This window comes from Schistocerca cancellata, chromosome 4 (genome assembly GCF_023864275.1).
Source record: "Schistocerca cancellata isolate TAMUIC-IGC-003103 chromosome 4, iqSchCanc2.1, whole genome shotgun sequence".
NCBI lineage: Eukaryota > Metazoa > Arthropoda > Insecta > Orthoptera > Acrididae > Schistocerca > Schistocerca cancellata.
This window is the reverse complement of record NC_064629.1, coordinates 152,696,785-152,720,207: the sequence shown is the minus strand read 5'-3', so window position 1 is coordinate 152,720,207 and position 23,423 is coordinate 152,696,785. Positions and strand designations below refer to the sequence as shown.

Genomic DNA, 23,423 nt, shown 5'->3' with positions numbered 1-23,423 from the left:
CCGACAGCTGCAGAGGCAATGCCTCCTTCATATCTTGGATGAGGCCCCTCCAGCAGATATACCAAGTGCACACTGGCTTTCTTTCCAGCCATAAAAGCTAATTCCCTAAGTGGCTCCATAACACACCTAACATCAGAGCTCACTATAACTAGCAAACTCATGCCCCCATGTGCCTGCTCGGACAGTGCTGAAGGAAAACAAACACACACACACACACACACACACACACACACACACACACACACACACACACCGCAGGGGGGCTATGGCCTAGCGAAATTTGGCACTAACGAACTATAGCAGCAGATGACCAACACGAGTGTGTCTGCCAACAGCATGAAATTGCCTACAGGCCTTCTTCTGGGCTCATGACTATCAGTTGGACCCTAGATGACAGTAAAACCATGGCCTGGCCAGATGCATCCCGATTTCAGTTGGTAAGGGCTAATGGTAGGTTTCGAATGTGGTGCAGACCCCATGAAGCCTTGGACCTAAGCTGTCAAGGCACTGTGCGAGCTTGTGGCGGCTCCATAATGGTGTGGACCGTATTTACAAGGAATGGACTGGGTCCCCTGGTTTAACTGAACCAATCATTGACCGGAAATGGTTATATTCAGCTACTTTGATATCATTTGCTGCTATTCATTGACTTCATGTTCCCAAACAACGATGGAATTGTTACTGATAATACGCCATGTCACTGGACTGCAGAAGCTCACAACTGGTTTGAAGAACATTCTGGACAATTTGAGCGAACGATTTGGCCACTCAGGTCATCCGACATGTAACATTTATGGAAAATAATCTAGAGGTCCGTTCGTGCATAAAATCCTGCTCCAGATCATTTTCACAATTATGGATGGCTATAGAGGAGGCAGGGCCCAACATTTCTGCAGGGGACTTCCAATGACTTGTTTAGTCCATGCCATGTTGAGTTGCTGCACTATGCCTGGCAAATGGAGGCCTCACATGGTATTAGGAGGTGCCCATGACATGTCACCTCAGTGTAGTAATCATAATTAAGAGTAGCAGCTTCTAGAAACAAACTAAACATTTGTGAAATGTACATTACATCTGTCAATATGAGTATAAATACTGAATCACAAAACTTCTTCAAAAAAAATGTAGCAGCAATAACCCCAACAGGTATGCATTTAATACTATTTAAAAGGAAAAGGATAGAAAAGGTTGCTCAAGTCTTCTGTTCGGAGTTTATGAAGATTGGAAACATTTCCAAGTTTCAAGAAACACAGCACTTACGATACTTACCAAGTATTGATAAACATACAGTGAGAGAACTCACCGATTCTGTTTATCATGTCTCAAAATTGCCAGTATAATAAACAAAATTACAATAAAATAACTGAAGACAATAGGTTTGCACTTACAAAATGTAAAAGGGTATGAGAAGCAACTCTAACCTGATGTGGAATAATAAAATAACCAAGCAGAAGTAAATGAAGACCCAGTTACTGAACTTTAGGAGTCACAGAAAATACTGGGTGTGTAAAATAAAGACTCTTCAGATAATATGTCAAAATAATACAATTTACATGAGTCACATTAGATCAAATGTTACAAAAAAAGAAAAAAAAAATCTATGTTTCACATCAGTCTATCCTGCAAACAACATAATGACAAAAGTGTAGGGAAACAGAAAATGAAAATTACATGATCTGCTTTGCACTGAGAGTTATCACAATGTTTGCACTTTAGAAGGCATCAGAATGGCATACTTTGGAAAATTTCATTCTGTTGCCACTTATAGGTACTCAACTCTACAATGCATTGCCTCAATACATTAAAGACTAGAAGGATGATATAGATTTTAAATTAGAGCTTGGAAAATTTTGCACCCAGTGAATAAATATCTTTAAGATAAAGAAAATGATTTCATAAACTAATCCCTAATATATGTAAATGCAGATGTGTGATACATCCCCTGAGAAGTTTATCTTAGTATGTTTCAGCTTATACTATACTACTTTAGTGTCTATATTACTATTCATTCTATACTGGGAAACAAATTATGCAACATTCACATGCAAAAAAAAAAAAAAAAATGTAACTGTACTGGTACATGTAGCAGACAATTTCATTTTGTACATTCCATATTTTTTATTTCTGTGTATGACAAGTCCAATAGCGTATGTACAGAGACATGTGCTAAATACATAAATTCTCATCATGAACCAATGGAAAGCAAAGTATTACATACCAGTAAGTCAAAGCTCAAATATTGTTTTTGACTGCAGCAACAGTAATTGACATTCCAAAACTACGAACTTCTAACTGTGAAATGGCTATAGATATGCATTATGTTTTGTTCTGACACTATTAATTGATATGAAATGTTAGAGAAATGTTTGTTTTGAAAAGATAAATATATAGCCTACCCAAAATTTATTCCAATGGATTGACGTGCGGTGGTACTGCAACCTTCTATTGTAATTAATATTAAAAGACAGTCAAACATTGCAGAACGCTCTTTATTGGTTCAAAAACGACGTGTTTCACCCGGTTAGGGCACCATCAGGTTATCTGGAAGTACAATACAAAATGGATATAATAACTGGGCGTGGTCATAACTTAGTTACTATACTCAAATGTGAAAAACCAAGAAACTTAAATATGTAGGGCGTAAATGATATAAATAAGTAAAAAATGTTATTACTGCCAAAAATCATTCGTCAAATATTGTATGCCTGAAATATCCGGCAAACAAACATGGAAAACAACTTAAGAGACAGTATTCAAAACCACCAGGAATAAGAATAGTTAAAACGTGTTTACCGTCTGTTTACCTCGTGCATTGTTAGTCGCCAGCCACAGCGGCGCAGAGTAACACCGCCCGCATCTATTCCAAACATGGCCCCAGAACAGAGCACCGGTAGCAGCTCGGCGTTCACGGAGTGTATTCAGAGTATTGATTGAATCAGAAGCGACGGATGGCGCTAGTGAATATAACCGTCACTAGGTGGCACCAAATGCAGGCACAAAACATCAAAAATCAATACAGCAGAACCAGAGAGAAGGAAATCCTCATAAGCAAGATATAAACACGTGAAAAAGAAATGCAGCAGAAGTACTTAATCCAGTTAGCAGACTCGGAAAGTGACTAACGATGAGAAGATAGAGTGAAAAGAACTGTACTATACAACATCCAAACGGAAATCTTCGTAATTAAAAAAATTAGCAAAGCTTTGCACCGGGGAACTAATTAGAAGTTAAAAAAAATTAATATTTATTTTTTTGCAGAATGAATAAAACTAAAAGGGTAATTGGCCAGTAATCATGAAGTCCCGGAGAAGCAACCTTCAGTATAAAACAAGACAAAACTGTAACTTCAAATATTCCATACGATATAACGCAATTCCGAAACTAGAATTTGTAAGGTAAAGCCATAACAGAAACCTACACGTCGATAAATTAAAAACACTACCTTCATAGTAAAATATAACGCACAGGGGACGCGTTGGGAGGCACATATTATCACTAAAAATTAATCAAATTACTAAAGCATAAACATGACCTGTGATTTTGAAGAACATTTAGGACTGTGCGATTAGGCTATCAGCCAAAATTACGAAAAGACTCTGTCTTGTTTTGAAGATTTCTGTTGTTCACAGCAAACTACAAAATCCCAAGTTTACTAAACAGAGAATTATGTAATTACGTAATCAGGATTTTTAAGGTAAAAACATGAAGGGGTATAAACATTAAGCAAGCCTTATTGATTAAACATCACTATAGGAACCTAAAAATTCCTTAAAAATAGGGAACACAGAGTCATAAGGAAGTTTGTTTTTACTGGCCAATTGATCGTAGAGTAAGATATCCTTCCCAGTACAGTATATGAATGCTTGATGATTTCAATTTCTTCAAGAAGGTGTTGGGAGTGCGATATGAAATCATAGAGTTCCTGAACATGAGTGGCCACTAGATTTGAGATGGTCAGCAAAAGGGCAATTATGTTTACCTGCGCCCTCCTTGTGAGCAAATGTTCTTGGAATCTAGTCTTCCCGTATACAGCACACTACAGAAGCGGCATAGGTCTACATATCTTTATGGGGTCGCTCATTATGGATATACTGATACTGAATTATATTACAGCTGGTGAACAACACCTTTTCTTTAAGATCAAGAGAGAGTCTGGCGATTCTATACGACACGTTACCTAGAAACGAGAATTTAGCACACCTTTAATCCTGCAGTGAAGGTTGTGGACATCTCCATGGTAACTTGGCGTTGCCTTCAGCCTACACGTACAGCTTGTCTACATAAACGTGATTACTCAGCTATTCACAATAAAGTGCCTGGCAGAGGGTTCAATGAACCACCTTCAAGCTGTCTCTCTACCGTTCCACTCTCGAACGGTACGCGGGAAAAACGAGCACTTAAATTTTTCTGTGCGAGCCCTGATTTCCCTTATTTTATCGTGATGATCATTTCTCCCTATGTAGGTGGGTGCCAACAGAATGTTTTCGCAATCGGAGGAGAAAACTACTGATTGAAGTTTCATGAGAAGATCCCGTCGCAATGAAAAACGCCTTTGTTTTAATGATTGCCACTCCAATTCACGTATCATGCCTGTGACACTATCTCACCTATTTCGCGATAATACAAAACGAGCTGCCCTTCTTTGTACTTTTTCGGTGTCATCCGTCAGTCCCACCTGATGCGGATCCCAAACCGCACAGCAATACTCCGCAATACTCTAGAATGATGGAAGGACTGTAGGAATTATTAAAAGCCACAACTTTTAAATTTTCCAATTTCCTATAAACTGATTCAGCCGTAAGAGTAATTTCAGTAACACGATATATTGGGCTCAGAAGAAACCCATTTTATATTTATGGGGATGACATATTTACGGTAAATATTGAATTTAATGACGCTGTGAACAAGGCAAAGTTTCAAATCGAGCAAGTTTACGACTCCCTCGGTATTCATAACTTCATGCGTAACGATCATTTTACTATGGAGCCCATTAGACTCATCTACCAGATGTGCAGTGTCACGCTATCACCGTCAAACAGCACGCAAATGTCATCCAACGGTTGCAGGGCTTCTCGTTAACATAGTTGTCAACTATCTGGAATGTAATTATTTTGCCTAAGCTTCCGCTACTTCAACCTCTGTTTTTACAGACGTTATGTGGATGACATTTGCTTGGTGTCTGATGGCGATGAGCGCGACATAGCGCGTCTGGGAGCAGAGTTCAGTGGCCTCCACGGTAATGCTGTATGGTTCAAATGGCTCTGAGCACTATGGGACTCAACTGCTGAGGTCATTAGTGCCCTAGAACTTAGAACTAGTTAAACCTAACTAACCTAAGGACATCACAAACGTCCATGCCCGAGGCAGGATTCGAACCTGCGACCGTAGCGGTCCTGCGGTTCCAGACTGCAGCGCCTTTAACTGCACGGCCGCTTCGGCCGGCGCAATGCTGTATGCAACTGCACTAAAGAAAAGTGTAGAGGAAGAAAGACCTCAAGCATCTGCCATAGCAGCAGTCAAATATTAAAGTACTACAGAAAGAAAAAAATCAGATAATAGGCACTGGTGAAGAACAAGAAATGCTATATGGCGAGAAAAGAGCATGGTTTCATTTATGAAAAGTGAAAAATGTAACCAAATTCCTTGAGAAAATCTTTCCGGGATATAGCAACTTTCATGTAGAAAAACTGGAAACAAAGGGTGTGAACAGCAGCTTCAAGATTGGTGTGGACTTCCATCTAAAGGACAAGGTGATGGACACAACACTATGGCCAAAGAAGATTGTTGTCAGGCATCTTTTATTCCGGAGATCGACCAGTGCCCCAGTAAAATAGCGCCTGAAATAAAAACCCAAGGTCCCATAATATCTCACAGTAGAGATGATAGTTATACGCCAATAGTTTTAGCAGTTGTTAATATACAGTGTTTAAGAACCAAGGTGGACCTTCTATCATTCTTTGTAGAAGAAGTCAAACCAGATGTTTTATGTATCTGTGAACACTGGTTAGATGAAGCAGAAGGTAACTATTACAGAGCCATTGAATATTTGGACATGGTACATTCATGGTATCGAACTACTACAATTCATGGTGGTGTATCTGTATATGCAAGCAAGACTCTTAGTGTAAAGGAAATAGACTTAAAAAACTTTTCCACAGACCTAGATCTAGAATTAGCTTCACTAGTGTTAACAGATATTGACCTTATTATTGCCTCTGTGTACCATGCACCAGATGGTAATTTTGAAAACTTTATTGCACAAATGGAAACCTGTTTGTCCTACCTAACACATCTTAAATCTAAAATTGCACTGTGTGGAGATTTCAACATACATATAGGTGATGGAAGCACTAAAGAGAGAGTCTTCATGACTTTGATAAATAGCTACACGCTGTTTGTTGCAAACCGACTGCCAACAAGAGGTGATGCCTGCCTAGACACAGTTATCACTAACCTCAATATCTGGGACTATATAATATCAGTGTAGTTGAACCAATGATTGCTGACCATAGTGCATTAGTAATGGAAATAAGTATGAAATGCTCGAGTCAACTGCAACCAAGCTCATGGCACTCCAGTTACACATTTAGTAAAAGTATCATAAAAGAAGAAAGAGTAAATGATCTTAAAATAGCCCTGCCAAGTGTAAACTGGCAATAAAAAATTGCAGGAATGGGGGCCAGTGCCTCATTCGAATGTCTGTTCCAATCATTAAAAGCTAAATGTGATGATTTATTTCCAGAAATCCACAAGAAGTATCCTGCAGGCAAAGCTAAAGGAAGGGACAAACCTACTACAGGGAAGACATGGTATCCCCTGAGCTAAACAAATTAAAATGCATTGTGCTAATTTTCAGGGACCATATGAAAGCAGCTAGAGATCTCCCATCTAGAGACCTGCTTCATTGTAACTATGTAAGAGCCAAGCGAATTTACAGAAAGCAAGTGGAGGAGGCAAAAAAGATATACAATTACAGGTTCATTAAAGAGGCTCACAAACCATGCAAAGCAGCTTGGAATCTGGTGCAGAAAAAAGCCCACCTCAGCCTTAAATTCCGGTAGCCCTGATGCCTTCAATCAGTACTTTGTTAGGATAGTAAAAGATACTATTAATGAAATACCTCACTCAGGCTTAGTTCCCACAAGTCACATGAGAAACATAACCAGTAGCACTTCTGAAAACTTGAAGGAAGTGCACCCTAAGGATATCGTAAAAATAGCTATGTCATACAAGAACTCAGAGAGCAAAGATATCTATGGTATGTCTTGCACAACGCTGAAGAAAATTATTCTAGAGCTTGCTCAACCATTATCTATAGCAAATAACAAATGCTTATCCTCTGGTGTCTTCCCAAAATTTCTTAAACTAGCACGGACAGTAACAATCTACAAAAAAGGTGACCCGTGTGAAGTGTCCAGCTACAGACCAATTTCCTGTTCTAGCTAAAGTTATGGAGTCTGTTATGAAACTCCAGTTACAGAATTATTTTGAAGTAAATAAGCTCTTCCAGGACACACAGCATGGTTTTTGCACGGGAAAGTCAATGTTTACGACAGCACTGGACTTAACCAGAAAAATAATGCAAGGATTCGAAGACAGAGAAAGTGTGGCACTGACACTCTGTGATCTTAGCAAGGCATTTGACTGCATTTCCCACAAGATACTACACAATAAATTGAAGTGTTACGGTGTTGGAGTTGTTGTTCTGGCAACTTTTCAGTCTTATCTGGAAAACCGGAGACAAGTGGTATCAATTCATGGATCAACATCACAAGAAATAAAAGCTGGAACGTGGAGTACCCCAAGGGTCTGTTATAGGGCCTCTCCTGTTCCTTATTTATGTCAATGATATGGGTTATAACAACAATATGTTAGAGTTTGCTGATGACACCACCCTTTTTGCCAAAGGAAGAACTGCTGCAGAATCACTCCAAGTGACAGATGTACTCTTCCAAAACATCAAAGAATGGTTCATCAAAAATAAAATGAAGATGAATGAAGAAAAAACACGACATCTGATACGCACCCTTAACAACATCGGATGCCATGATAATATGGAGGCTGTCAAACTGTTGGGCTTCATGATAGATAGGAAACTAACAATGAATGAACACACAGTGTACGTGTGCTCCAAGTTCTCCCATGTAATATACCTTCTGAGGAGGTTAAAAGGTGTATTGAGTCACCAGTATCTCATAACAGCATATTATGCCCTATTCCATAGCCACATCAATTATGGCCTACTGTTATGGGGACATTCTCCACGTTGTAAGGATGCGCTAATTCTACAGAAAAAAGCTCTCAGAATAATCACATCAAGCAAAAGACAGGAGCACTGCAGACCTATATTCAAGCAGTTACGAATTATTACAGTCTTCAGCCAGTATGTATTTTTATTTCTCATCAGCCTGAAAGAATATCAAGGAGTCTTCAGCATGAGGCAAGATATACACAATCACAATACTCGTAACAAGAGGAGCATCGAAATACCCAGGTGTCGACTGATGGGAATGCAAGACCCGCTTTCCAGTGGTTGCCCTAAAGATGTTCAACTCACTGCCTCAAGAAGTGCAATCCCTGCCTCTAGGAACATTCAGAAGGAGAGTAGCACAGGACCTGAAAGAACGCCCATTGTACTCGATTGGTGAATTCTTTAATAGTGACCAAAGTGAATGGACAAACAAATATTGCTTCTATTAAGTATAAATGTCTTCATTTTGTGAATATTTTTTTTTAAATGTATATATGTAATTAATCTTGATGCAGTCTGTCCAGTCATGGCTGGTAAATGACACAGATCTAGTAATAAAGTAATAAAGATCTTTACGTATAAAGTTATGAATAGCAAGGGAGTCCTAATTACCTCGATTTGAAAGTTTGGCCTATAGGCAATATTATCAAATTCGATATTTACCTTAAACCCTTGACAAGCAATTCTGTCACACATGACACGTCCTGTCATCCCCATAAACATAGGACTGGTTTCTTCAGAGCCATGATATATATTTTATTACTGAAATTACATTTACGGCAGACTCTATTAATAGGAAATTGGGACATTTAAAATTTGTGGCTTTTAATAATGGCTACAGTCCTTCAATCATTGACAAGCTGTACGTATAGACTAAAGACGGCACCAAGTAACCATGGTGATGTACACAACCCTTCACTGCAGTATCGAAGTTAGAATAGAATAGTTATGCTAAATTCCTGTTTCTGTGATTTCATATCACACTCTCAAAGGGAGGAGACTTAACCTTCTGGAAGAAATTGAAATTGTCAAGCGTTCACATGATGCATTAGAAAGGATATCTTACTCTGTGATCAAGTGGCCAGTAAAAACAAAGTTTCTTATGACTCTATGCTCCTGATATTCAAATAATTCTTGGGTTCTTACAAGGATTTTCAATCAATAAGGCTTGTTTTATTTTTATATCTCTTCACATTTTTAACATTAAAAATCCAGGTTATGTAATTACATAATTCTCTTTATAGAATTCTTGTTTTTTTTAGCTTGTCTTGTTTTATCTTGAAGGTTCCTGCTATTCATAGCACAGTTTTATGGTAAGTTTAGCTTATAAACTAGTCGTGCAACCCTATATGTGCTTCACACTCACAGGTTCCATTTTTGCTTTAGTCATTTTATTTAATTTTACTGATAATGTACTCTCCCCTATATGTCTCCCAACCCATCCTCTGTGCATACTATTTTATTATGCAGGTACCGGTAATGTAATTTATAAGGCTTGTTGTAGGTTTCTGTTATGGTTTCACCTTAAAAAAAATTATAGTTTTGGCACTGAATTATATTTTGTGGAATATTTGAGGTTTGCAGTTTTGTTTTGTTTTACACTGAAGGTTCCTGTTCATGTGAACAGCAGTATACACCAGTTTTAGGATTATAATGTATGTGTTTTGAGCTACAGGCTCTTCACAATTGCTGGCCCATTACTCTTTTAGTTTTATGCATTCTGCATAAAAAATTTTAAATTTTTTTACTGGTAAGTGTTTCTACTTATGAACATTCTAACTAGTGCCCTGGTGCATAGTTTTGCTAAGTTTTGAATTAGAAAGGTTTCTGTTTAGATGTTGTGTAGTATAATTCTTTGTACTTTATCTTCTCATCGTTTGTCGGCTTGTCGATTGCGTTTATTGTATTACAGACCTCTGCCATATATCTTCTCAACGTGTTTGTAGGTTGCCTATGAGAAGTTCTTTCTCCCTACTATATTGATTTTTCGTTGATAGCTTTGCACCTGCATTTGATGCCACCTAGTGGTGGTTATTTTTCTAACACCATCTGGAAATTCTGATTCAAAGACTACTCAGTATACAATGTGTGAGGGCAGATCGGGCACTGGCACATTGTTCCAGCACCACATTTACAGTCTATGAGCATGGCCTTACTCTGCACTGCTATGACTGATGACCCACATCACACAAAGTAATCTGACAGTTACACATTTTAAGTATTCTTCTGTAGGTTTATTGTTGGTTGTTTTTTGTATCATCTCTTACGGTGTTTTCCACATTCATGTACCGGGTATTTTAGGCATATTTGACAAATGCTTTTTGGCAATAATTATAACATTTTTTAAGTGCTTTCCTGTGCTTTACATCTTACATATTTACGTTTCTGGTTTTCAATTTTGAGTATAGTATCTCAGGATGGGACCACACCTGGTTATTTATTATATCCAATTTTCTTTGTACTTCCAGATAATCTGATGATGCCCTGACCAGGTGAAATGTATTGTTTTGAACCAAGACAGAGCATTCTGCAATGTAGCACTGTCTTTCAATATTAATAAATAAATCTGTTTTATTGATTTTTTTCATTGCAAATGTAACTCTTGATTATCTACTATTACTTATAAATGAAAATGGTTTGAAACACCAAAACAGTGCTTGTAATTGTACCACTACAGCCAAGACATGACACAAGCTACAAAATTCATGCAAAAGAAAAAATTTTAACACAAAAGAATAAAATGCCATTCCCTGTCTATAAATTAACACTTAAGCTAGTAGGAAAACTTTCTAGAAATTATACTAAATTACTGTACAATTGATAGCTGTATGGGTAAATATACTTCTCTTACCACTTACTGCACTTTGTGTTACTATTCTATACTCTCCGCTAGTAGTTCCAGCACTGTTTGTAGATGTAATACGAAAAATGTATGTTGTTCCTGGCCAAAGACCCATAACTGGGAAGTGTTCCCTCACTGCTAAATTATTACCTGCTGCATTAACAATACATAGGAATCAGTTGTATTATATATATTTTTTAAACTTACAGTATTTAACAAAAAAATTGTCATTCTGTGTTACTGTCTCAGTCATACATATTCATAAAGTGTCACCAAACAGTAATTGAGCAATGGGCAGATATATTTTTGAGGGCACAAAATTATACAGTTCTGGAAAGGGATAGCTTATCATAACACAGACAGAATGTGAAATTAGTTGCTGAAGCTGTAGTATGTTTTCTCATGTTGTAGAGAGAGAGAGAGAGAGAGAGAGAGAGAGAGAGAGAGAGAGAGGAGTGGGGGTGGGGGTGGGAGCGTGAGACAGAGAAAGATATTTTTTTGGGGTGTTGGGGGGAGGGGGGGGGGGGCAAGGTGAAATGAAGTAGAAATGGAGGACATGATCATTGAAAAGCTAAAATCCAATTTCAAGTTTCAATGGTTTTAAAGAAAGCACTGGTAGAGTAATGAAGTAAAGTTCAGTGCTTTAATGTATAGAATTGTTGAACCCATCAACAATATGAAAAGGGATACATTTTTAAGAATACTCAGTACTATCTCTACAACCAGAAGGGGCAGTAGAGACAAAGCCTCTAGATCACAATGGTTCATATGTATGCTGACATGTAAATTACACAGAAACTGGATTGGAGGTAGGTAGAGACTGATACATTTTACTCTCATTCACAGGAGTCTTCCAATATCTACCAAGCAATTTGCAGAGAACACTTATGTACACTGTCATGTACAATGATGGTATGGAATGGGTAGGTGAGAAGGCTACAATAACTTAATGACTCATTGACAGTAAGGTTATTGGAGTTGATACACTAATTCAGAAGAAAAATCTAGGAATATTTTAAGGCATAACCCATTCAAAGAAATCATATAGGTATTTTAATGAAAATATTTACGGATAATACAGAAAATCTAAATTTGAATGGCCACACTGGGCTGAACACCACTTACATTGAATAAAGTTTAATGCCTTAACCACTGTACTATTTGCTTAAGAGAAGAGATAAGTTGAGGGAAAAAATGAGACAGATCTAAATTAATTTAAATGTTGTCTACCAACTGCACTATTCTCATGCTGCTATGTGATAAGAAGCAATTCACAAGATTTTGTTGCTAGCCACATTTTTTTTTACTTATTGTGGAAGCAAATGTCTTATGCAGACTGAAGCATGCAGGGGAGAGAAATAACCACAACATAATCTAGGTTATTAGTATAAGATTGGCATAAAGTCAGAGGCAAACAACAGGACATTCAAATCTTTTGGAGATAGAGCAAAGAAAACTCAAGAGGAAGGGAGATAGAAATTGTCAAAAATTATAAACAATGAACTATAAATTGGCCTGAATTGAAACTGGCTTTGAAAGAGAAATGAATGCTTAAGTAGTAGAAAATGACTGACACTATACAATGAGGTTGAGGAATACTTTTTGTGGGAGAAAGTACATGATGGTCATTAAATCACACACCAAGACAATATAACTAGTAACTGACAGAATAGATTACTGGTGATAAAGCAGCTTTTCAAATGCACTTCTATTTTTTCTTTTTGTTACAGTTTTGGATATTAGTTACATTCTAGTTACTAGAAATGAGCTCCCACTCAGAGTCATGTAGAACCACATAATACATGCCCATTTTTTGATTGAACAACAGTGTTGCCATTCACACAGAGTAATATTTCCACTATATTGAATCAAAACCTACATTGCCAATCACAAGGACTAATTTAGTAAAATATTCAAATTTTAACTCTATAGTGCTGGATGAGACATCAGATATCCTTCAATGCAAATCTGAATCTAGCATGGTACCGATACCATTGTGTCACTGTACTTTGCACCACGATTTCAAAATACTACTGCACATAAAATTTTTACTGCATTACAACACTACAACTATACCAGAAATTATTCATCTGGAAAGCCATACATAGAGACATCTGTTTATGAAAGGCAGATTCAGGAGCTAACTTTTATAAAATGGATTTTTTGGTATGTTTTCCCTCCTCAGCAAAGATAGCTACTGAAATGAGTGCCTGGGAGAAGCTTAATCAAAGGAAAAAAATATTTTAGAATTAGATGTTTGTTGTGAAAGTAATCAGTACACTTGTGTCATTTTCTACAAAAAATATTGTTCAGGTGGGTGGGAAGAATAAATGATGAGTATTAGAAAACTTTGGAAGTTCCGGTGACTCACTGAAGTTATCAGTGATGTAAGTCTGATTAGAGTAATGTGTACATTAGAAGAAAATTTTTAAAAATTTCACATCATGAGACATAACGCTAAGATTAGAGTAGATTTCATTTTTTATGCCAATGTTTATAGGTAAAAAGCATCTAGCTTTCATAAATTCTGTGTTTAAGTTTTCATTATGCTCACACACCTATGAAAGAAGCAACTGGGCTTCTGTAATTCAGATTAATCACAATATTGCTATATGATAACCACTGTACTTTTTATGGTGGATTTGGTCAGCAGAAAACTACAACAATCTAGATGTGACTCCATGTGAAGCTGCTGTAATGTGAAAGTAACATAATCGAGAAAAAACATCCATGTTGCATAATATAAACATTTAGAATGTTAATTTTCTTCATGCTATGATCCTCATGATATTGCTGAGTGGAGTGATTCCATGCATGTGTAATATACAGCAAATTAGTGGCTCAGTGGCAAAACAATGCTCAGAATGTCTTTCATCAATGTAATCATTATGTAAATAACTTAGGATTTAATCACTATGGTTTTCATGGTGGATATTGCACATCAGAAATACTATTCAGCAAAAGTATGTTTTTTATGGCTGGTAAAACTACCACATCTCATATGTGAATCATAAGGTACAATTTTACTTGTGCTGTGTGCACACAGTGTTGTGCTTGTAGTCTGAATTTAATATTACTGTTTTGATTTCTGGTCCAGCAAATGTGTGATTTGTGCTATGATTCATTTACTAAATGCAAATGTAACTAGTTAAAAACCATTGTAAAACCCATTCTTGTTATACTTTTTGTAAGGCACATGTTATCAGCACTTAAGATATGGCATACAGGTTGTAATGGACTTTGATTCATTCATTCATTTTGAGGAGGAGAAAATGACATTCTTGGTGATAAGAGGTGTCGACAAGTTTCCCAATACACTGAAATAAGACATATGCTAACTGGTATTAAGTATTGAATTTTATGAATGGTATGCAAAAGGATCAAAAACTATCACTCAAGAAATTGTTACAGAGATATTTAGCTATTGCAGGTGTGTATGATCAATATGAAAACTAAGTGACTGCAATGGAGGTATTTCCAATACATTACAAAGATTAAAAAATGATTTTAGGGCCCCATTGTGATAATTGCAAAAAATCCAAGAAACTACATCAAATAGCCACAAATGACAATAGGACAGTGACAATGAATGCAATGGCAATACACACTTCCAGTTACAGTCTTCATCATCAACCAAAAAGACATAAATAAATTCATAGACCAGAAATGTCAATTCTCCCAGTTTATAATGTTAATGAAAAGCTATCAGAAAGCATTTAAAAACCCAGTACTTCAGTAGGGAATGATGAACACGACATTCACGAAAACATTGTGGTTTTTTAAAACTGCCACTTAGCTTGAAACCTGAGAGCTTTTCACCAGAAATTATTAATGTTGGTACTTAAGAGTGAGATAGTCAGAGAACTGTGCCACAAAGGAATGTTGGTGCTGTTGTGACAACTACATACAGTTTCTGGCACACATGCATTTTGCCATCCAGAGTGTAGTTTTGGTTTTTCCATTGCACAATATTTATCTTGGACTAAATGAATTTCACTATTGACAATACAATTATCCAGAAATGTTATTAACAGTTTATGATGTTAATTTCAAGAGAAGCCTTATATGACACATGACTACCCAGGTAACACAATTAAGTAAGAATTCAAGTGCACCTTAGACCATGTAAGAGTACAGACATAGATGTGTTGACTGGAACTTTGTCATGCTAAGCTATGGAGTTATTGAAATTCTGCCAATATTGACCAATTTTTGTTAAATGAAGGATGCCATAAACTAGGGAACTAATAAATGCCTTACTGTACACCTGGCCATATGGAAGATATATTATTGTTGTTACTTTACTAGGATGTGTATGCTGCAGTCCATGTGATACAGGAAATGCCCAGTTTATGGAACAATGGAACAGTCATTTTGCAGTCCCTCAATTCATTAAAACAATTTGGATGTTATTTTAATTTCATACATTTTCACTACTGATGTTACACTGTATCATTAAAATTTTCTGCGGGTCATCTCCCCAAAGAAATACCCTTTCTTTTCCTGTATGCCCCATCATAACCAAGTTTTCCCACACCTTAAGCTGTACCATGCTATGCAAAAATAATTTACTTTCTAGGAGACATAAGTACAAGCATATCAAGATACAAACATGAGATTATTTTGAATGGTCAATCATGAAGCTTTTCTACTAATTTTTTCATGAGGAGACTCGAAGAAAGGCCTGTACTGTTCAGAGTATCACTCATTATCTGACAAGTTCACTAATGGGAGACTTATTATATAAACTCATGGTGAAACTGAATGCCACAGTTCACTCCAGTTAATCAGGCCACTGTAAAGAAGTGGAAGTCATGTGGGTCATTTTACAGTCTCAGATTGCAGTGACGCATGCACATACTTTCGAAAGGCCACACGTGTGGCAATGCTATGTCATCCGCAGATGGTGCCTCAGACTTGCGTGATATATCACTATCAGAGCCCACTGAGGGACCCAGTCTATTTAAGGCAGCTGTTCAGCCTCAGTTTTCTATGTGTACATAACTGGTTCCTGCTGAATGTTATTTAAATACTGTGTTCAAGTTGTTAATGCTTCCATGGAATAAAGTTCCATTCAGTCTGTTGGTCATGTTGTGCTTACACCTAATTAGAACACAGACAACTATTGATAGGTTGACTTAGAATGTACTTGGCCAACTTCCAACCTTTATATGTAGAAAATGTGGAAAGCAAAAACTTACTTATGTTGCTGTAGTGGCCATCCTTTCTTCAGCAAATACTTCTTTCCATGAGATATGTTTAATTTATAACAAGCTGACTATAATTCATTAACTTTACCTGTGCCTTTGCAGACAATATTAATGGGATAATTGAGGGATACAAACACATTTCCTGAGCTGTATTCATGTTCTGTAAAATTGAGAAAATGTTACTTCAAAGATGTAGGAACATTCACATACAGTCCCCCATGCTATCTGTGGTTGCAAACTTTTAAACAATGATTCCTTCAAGGCAGTGATTGCCTGAAGCCCATGGTGGATTTGAAGCCATCCTTGTCCTAAATGCTTTATGCAGTACATTTTTTCCAGACCACTGTACCTAACCTTGAGCAAGCAGTAAAGGAAACAAAAGAAAAATTCGGAGTAGTAATTAAAATCCATGGAGAAGAAATTAAAACCTTGAGGTTCACCGATGACATTGTAATTCTGTCAGAGACAGCAAAGGACCTGGAAGAGCAGCTGAACAGAATGGACAGTGTCTTGAAAGGAGGATATAAGATGAACATCAACAAAAGCAAAATGCAGATAATGGAATGTAGTCGAATTAAATCGGGTGATGCTGTGGGAATTAGCTTAGGAAATGAAACACTTAAAGTAGTAAATGAGTTTTGCTATTTGGGGAGCAAAATAACTGATAATGTTTGAAGTAGAGAGGATATAAAATGTAGAGTGGCAATGGCAAGGAAAGCGTTTCTGAAGAAGAGAAATTTGTTAACATTGAGTATAGATTTAAGCGTCAGGAAGTCTTTTCTGAAAGTATTTGTCTGGAGTGTATCCATATATGGAAGTGAAACATGGACAATAAATAGTTTAGACAAAAAGAGAATAGAAGCTTTCGAAATGTGGTGCTACAGGAGGATGCTGAAGATTAGATGGGTATATCACATAACTGATGAGGAGGTATTGAATAGAATTGGGGAGAAGAGAAATTTGTAGCACAACTTAACTTGAAGAAGAGATCGGTTGGCAGGACATATTCTGAGGCATCAAGGGATCACCAATTTAGTATTGGAAGGCAGCACGGAGGGTAAAAATTGAAGAGGGAGACCAAGAGATGAATACGCTAAACAGATTCAGAAGGATGTAGGTTGCAGTGGGTACTGGGAGATGAAGAGGCTTGCACAGTATAGAGTAGCATGGAGAGCTGCGTCAAACCAGTCTTTGGACTGAAGACCACAACAACAATGTCTATCACATCCTGAGGAATCTGCTGTGAAATTTTTTCCCTTTTTCATCTATGCTGCAGTCAAGTTCTCTTTAATTTTTCATTGTTCTGGAGTAATTAATTCAGTTTTAAGTTTAAATGAAGAAAAAGGTGATTACAGTTAAATGTCTAGTTCGTTACAATGTGCAGCTAGTTATCTCATTTACCGTACTTTTTGACTATAGACAGTGCATCTCATTATACTTCAAAACAACTCATGAAACCATTGTTCCAAGCTTCTTCTGACAATTGTGTACATTGTTAATTCCATACAAACAGTGAAAACTGTCATCCTTTTAGCTGTCATCAGTTATATAAGCAAGGAAAAGTTATAGTATGTGAAACAAAATGAGGTGCAAAGGAAGATACTGAAGAGCTCTCCAGCTAAATTTACCAGTAGCAATGTCTAATGAATATGAGTGAGAAATTCCATAATGAAATAACCTGTTTTTGGGTCTAAATCTTGTAAGATTGTTTAAAAGTGCCTCTACAAATTTAAGCAGCTGCTATTCTACCAACCATCTCCAGAGAGATTTTTAAGAGTTGAGGAACTCTTCTAGTACTCTTAAGAAAACATTGTCTTCACAGCAGAATGGAATTTTTGGACCATGCAATGTGCATCCAGATCTTAAAGCACTTATTACTTGTTTTCTGGTTTGGTTGGCATGTAGGTACATAGGAAGATACTGAAGAGCTATGCAGCTAAGTTGCTAGTACTGATTTCTAACGAATGTGTTGAAGAACTCCACATATCAAAAACATTTCCTTCAGGAATGATTGACTGCAGTACTACTCATAAATTTTATTTCCCACTGTGCTTTATCTTGAAGCTAACAATTAACAACTATGACAAACCTGACAGTATGGCTACAATGCAAATATGAACATCTCTAAACATGCACAGAAGCAGACTGTGACTTTTATTTATAGAGTATTGTGTGGTAGAACTTTGTTTCAATTTAATGTAGGTGCATTATCTGATTGAAAGTGTCCCGACTCTATTGGTGGACATTAATACAGGATTTGCCCATCCTTAGGCTGTATGATGGCTTCATATTTGCAGGGAACACTTTCATTGAGGTGTCTGGATGTCTCTGGAGGAATGGTGGCATATTCTTCCTCAAGAGCTGAAACCAGGAAGCTAGTGATATTGGACACTAAGGACTGGGGCGAGGTCGACATTCTAATTCATCCCAAAAGTATTCCACTGAGTTCAGGATGGGACTCTGGGTAGGCCAGGCCATTTCAGAAATATTATCATCTACAAGCCATTATCTTACAGATGCCACATTATCAGAGAATGCATTGTCATACTGATAGAAACAATCATTATCCGAAACTGTACCGCTACAGTATGCAGTACACAAAGCCATAAAATATGTTCATATCAATCCACATTTAGTGTTTTCTTAAATGCAATAGGGGACCACATGTACGAGGAGCACCCCTATACTACCACCTCCATACTTCATACTTCGCTGTTGGCACTACATGTGATGGCAGGCAATGTTCCCTATGTTAAAGTAGGTGTGCCTCAGGGATCTGTATTGGGCCCCTTTCTGTTTCTGATAATGATCAATGACCTCCCCTCGTTTATTAGATTCACCACTGTATTGTATGCAGATGATACGACTTTTCTTCATAGCAGTAACAATCTTAATGATCTTAAAACCTGTGCTGAAAATACACTCACTCACGCAGCACATTGGTTCAGAGCAAATGGTGTCCTGCTATATGAAAATAAAACTCGGCAGATAATCTTCACTTTAAGAGACAAGCCACTATCTGATGACCCTAGTTCTGTTAAATTCCTGGGAGTTTATTTAGACGAAAAGTTATCCTGGGGCCAACATGTAAACTATATTAGTAGTAAGCTATCTAGAGTAATTTATTTATTAAGACAACTCAGAAATTGTGTACCTGAAGCATACATCAGATCATCTTATTTTGCATTTTTCCAAAGTATAATATCCTATGGCATTATCTTGTGGGGTAACTGTAGTCATATACATGACATTCTATTGTTGCAGAAGAAAACCATTAGGATAATTACAAATTCTTCACATAAGGCTCACTGCAAACCCTTATTTACTAAACAAAAAATTATGACAGCAATAAACCTCTATATAAACAATGTCTTAATCTTTACGAAGAAGAACCTACAAGATGCGAAACATAGAGAAAATGTACATTGTTACAACACAAGATGCATCAAACACATCTACACGCCTTACCACAGATTATCAAAATCAATAAATAGCTATGAAGTCACAGGGCACAAACTATTTAATAAGCTGCCACATGCTATACAGGATCTTCCTGAACATACATGCAAAGAAAGACTGCATGAATGGTTTATTGCTCACCGGTTCTATGATATCAATGAATTCTTCAACTGTAAAATGCAGTAATCCAACAGATGACCCACTGTAAATTTATTGTAATATAAGCTAATGTATTTCAGTAGTCAATACCTTATCACACTGTATTAAAAATTGTAACTTCATTTGACGTTGTCAATTGCTGTAATGGCCTAAAGGCAATAAAATCTTTATTATTATTGTTATTATTATCATAGTATGATGCTCTTTACATAACCTCAAGCATTGCTTAACATTATCTACAGAAATGTGTGGCTTATAATAGGCTGCTTCACCATTGTACGCCGTTCTTTTTAACTCTCTATGCACAGTCATTACATTACATGGGCTGGTGGTAGCACTTTGGGACTCACGAGAGTGATTCCTTCTACTGATTTTGTGCAATTTTTTACAATTACCTTCCACAATGCTTGACAGTCCCTGACCAGTACGTGGCATCTACCACGTCTTGATTGAGCTGTAGTTGTTCCTTCGAATTTCTACTTCACAGTCATTTAACCAAGACTCAACTTGAGAAGTTTTAGAAGGGCTGAAATGTCCCTGATGAATTTTTTGCTCTGGTCACATCCAACAGCTAGTCCACGTTCAAAGTCACTGAGCACTCCTGAGTGAACCATTCTGTTGTTACTGCTTCCCTACTGGCAACACATTACACACCACCTCCTTTTGTACTGGTGAGTCCACCTCTTATAACATCTAGAATTCAGTTTTGCATTACACAGGGGTGTCCAAATACTTTTGTTCAGGTACTGTATTCTCTGCTCTTTGCGTCCAGTTCTACAGGTCTACATTAGTTTGCAAATGTTACTGACTACATGAGGTACTGGGGTAAACAGTGCTTGTATATGTTCTCTATGGAAATGGCATATTTGATTCTACTTGCAACATCCTGATTTACATGATTAGCTCCCTGGAACAGAATGCCAATGATGCAAACACTGTTTGGAAAGAAACCTTACAGTTCATGTAACATGGAAAGCAGTGAGAGGATACAACAGTTGCTACACTGATCCATGCAGAAGATCAGTGTGCCTACAAAATGCCTGAAAAACACATGAATTGTTGCATCAATTCAAACGAGACATTTTTGAACATATGCTCTATTGCCTACTTTTGGTTCCAAGTTTTGTCATGTTCACCTTTTCATGTGCACGAAAAAGTAGTTTTGCTCCTAATGTTTTGACTCCAATGAACAAATACAAGATGGTATCATGGACTGACTACAATCTCAAGTTAATTATGCATAGGGAATTTGTCAACTAGAAGGTATATGATGAATGGTTAAATTTGAATGGTGATTAAGTAGAGGAGTAATACAAAGATGTAGTTTTAAAATTTTTCTAATAAATTAGCTTTAACTATTCCAGTATTTAATTCATAGCCTAACTGAAGTTACTTTTTATATTGGCACTTTATATAAGAACTTACAATTAGCTTTCAATGATATATAACACAATGTACCCTATTTCACAAATCTGTGAATAAAGTATTATGACTGACCTAAGCATTTCTTGCTGTGCCTGTGTCATTTAGGTTGTTTCCAAAGGTTTCAGTGTTCTGGAGCCCCATAGTTGCACACATTCATAAGCAATTCAGTATTCTGGATCCCCATAGCTACACACATTCCTGAGCAACTAACTTATAGACAGTTACCTCGTAATGTGCAGCACCTCTTTCTGCTCTTGATGGCATCCAAAATACGCTAAACAGGACTGAGCTCAGTTGACCTGGTAGGATCATACACACACCCTCATGCACATGGCCAGTTCCGCTAACCATTCTGACACAATTAAAGTGTGATGGGAGAAACAGCTGGCCTGCAGGATGCTGTAGGCAGTTGCTCACGAGGAGACAGTTGGTTCCTCTATACTTCAATGATAAAAGACACTGACATCCATATTAAAGATGCTATTTCATCCTGGGTGAACATTCACTACAACAGAATATTTCCTCCACATGCCTGAACATTGTCCTGTTGACAAGCAGGACGCATCCCCTCAGCAGGTTTCATATGCTTCTGTTGGTGTATGCCGGCATATAGTGTGACTCATCAGTTCAGGCACCCTTTCTTCAACCTTCAAGCATTCAATGATGGTGTTCCTACATCTGTGATATTCTCTGTACCCAGTGATTTGTGGTGATCAGAGCTATACATGTGAGGCAGTGGCATCTGTATCCCATAGTGTGGTGGTAGTTCTGGACGGTATGATTGATTACTAGTTTTGTACAGCACTGAAATGGTGAGTGATATGCTGTAGTGTGATCCGTATATTTACATTTGTAATCTAGGACAGTCTACAAGAACCCTTGTCATCAATATGTTGCCCATGACTGTTGAGTATGGTACTGCCAAATCGAAGTACTCATGGTACCTCTTTGACATAGTGGTAAGTGGAAAGCCCAGTCACTAGAAGGTCACTCACATGTCAACATTATATGACTGTGAAGCTTAGTACATAATAAGTCAGCTTGCAAATGATAACAGTGTCATGAAGATTCAAAAGACACACTTTAAAACTGTGTCATCAAGTAAATGCTACAATTTCCCCTACAACATTATTCTTCCATATCACCTCAACATATAGGTTAACAAATGTTAGGCAATTTTAATTTACATTACAGAATAATTTGTGGAAAAAGGCAATTCAGGTTTCAAAAATGCTCACCAGGTGTTGGCAGTGAATTGTTGCACATTATCACCAAGCCAACATCTCCCTGTAAAGATGTCAGTGCAGTCACCAAGTCTGACTTTGATATGCTTAAGGTTTGAATACTTGTGAAACAATCTTTTGTAATGGAAAACTATTGTTTGTACCTACCAGTTATCCAGTCTTGCTGTGAGCTCTCCCTGTATTCAACTCCAAATGAAATAATTGGACATCCATTATCCCTCCAGGATTTGAAGTTTAATATAACTGTTGTGATATTCACAGAGATAAATTCAGAGAAGTTTGGTTTCACTGGACGGGACCCATTTGTTCTAACAACTAAAAGTTCACTTGGAGCACCACTTCCAATGGAGTTGAATGCAAACAACTGCAGATGATACTCAGTTCCACAAGTGAGGCCTTGTAGTTGGTACAATGTTGCATCTCTTGGTAGGAGTCTTTCTTCCCATTCACCTCCTCCTTCTTTTCGAAAATTAAGCAAGTATCCTCTCACAGCACTACCACCATTTTTCACTGGATTCCACTTCAGTTGAATCCATGAGGTACTAGTACCAGAGACTTGCAATAGTGGAGCAGAAGGAGCAACTGGAATGTTTAAAATTAGATATGAGATGACAGTTTGAAATGAGAAGTGATTAATATTTGCCTATTACAATGAGCATCAATACAATTAATTTAAGAAAAAATACACTCAACCTGTGAAATAATGCATAAATTATATTTTCTGCTTTATTGACCATGAAATTTGTTGAATATTACTTGGACTAACCCATCTTCATTACAGATGTTAGGATGAAAAGCCTAATTGAAATAACAGCACATGTTTCTTAGTAATG

The 23,423-nt window shown here is 37.2% G+C and overlaps 1 protein-coding gene across 1 annotated transcript in view; it reads right to left on the bottom strand.

Annotated features, from left to right (window-relative positions):
* Positions 1–23,423, bottom strand: part of LOC126183937 (Down syndrome cell adhesion molecule-like protein Dscam2) — a 461,766-nt gene that overhangs the window by 53,562 nt on the left and 384,781 nt on the right. Inside the window, exons 18-19 of the mRNA XM_049926285.1 lie at positions 22,738–23,172; positions 11,103–11,246 (exon numbers count right to left, since the gene is read on the bottom strand). Coding sequence (XP_049782242.1) covers positions 11,103–11,246; positions 22,738–23,172 — 579 coding nt within the window. The remainder of the gene's footprint in view (positions 1–11,102; positions 11,247–22,737; positions 23,173–23,423) is intronic.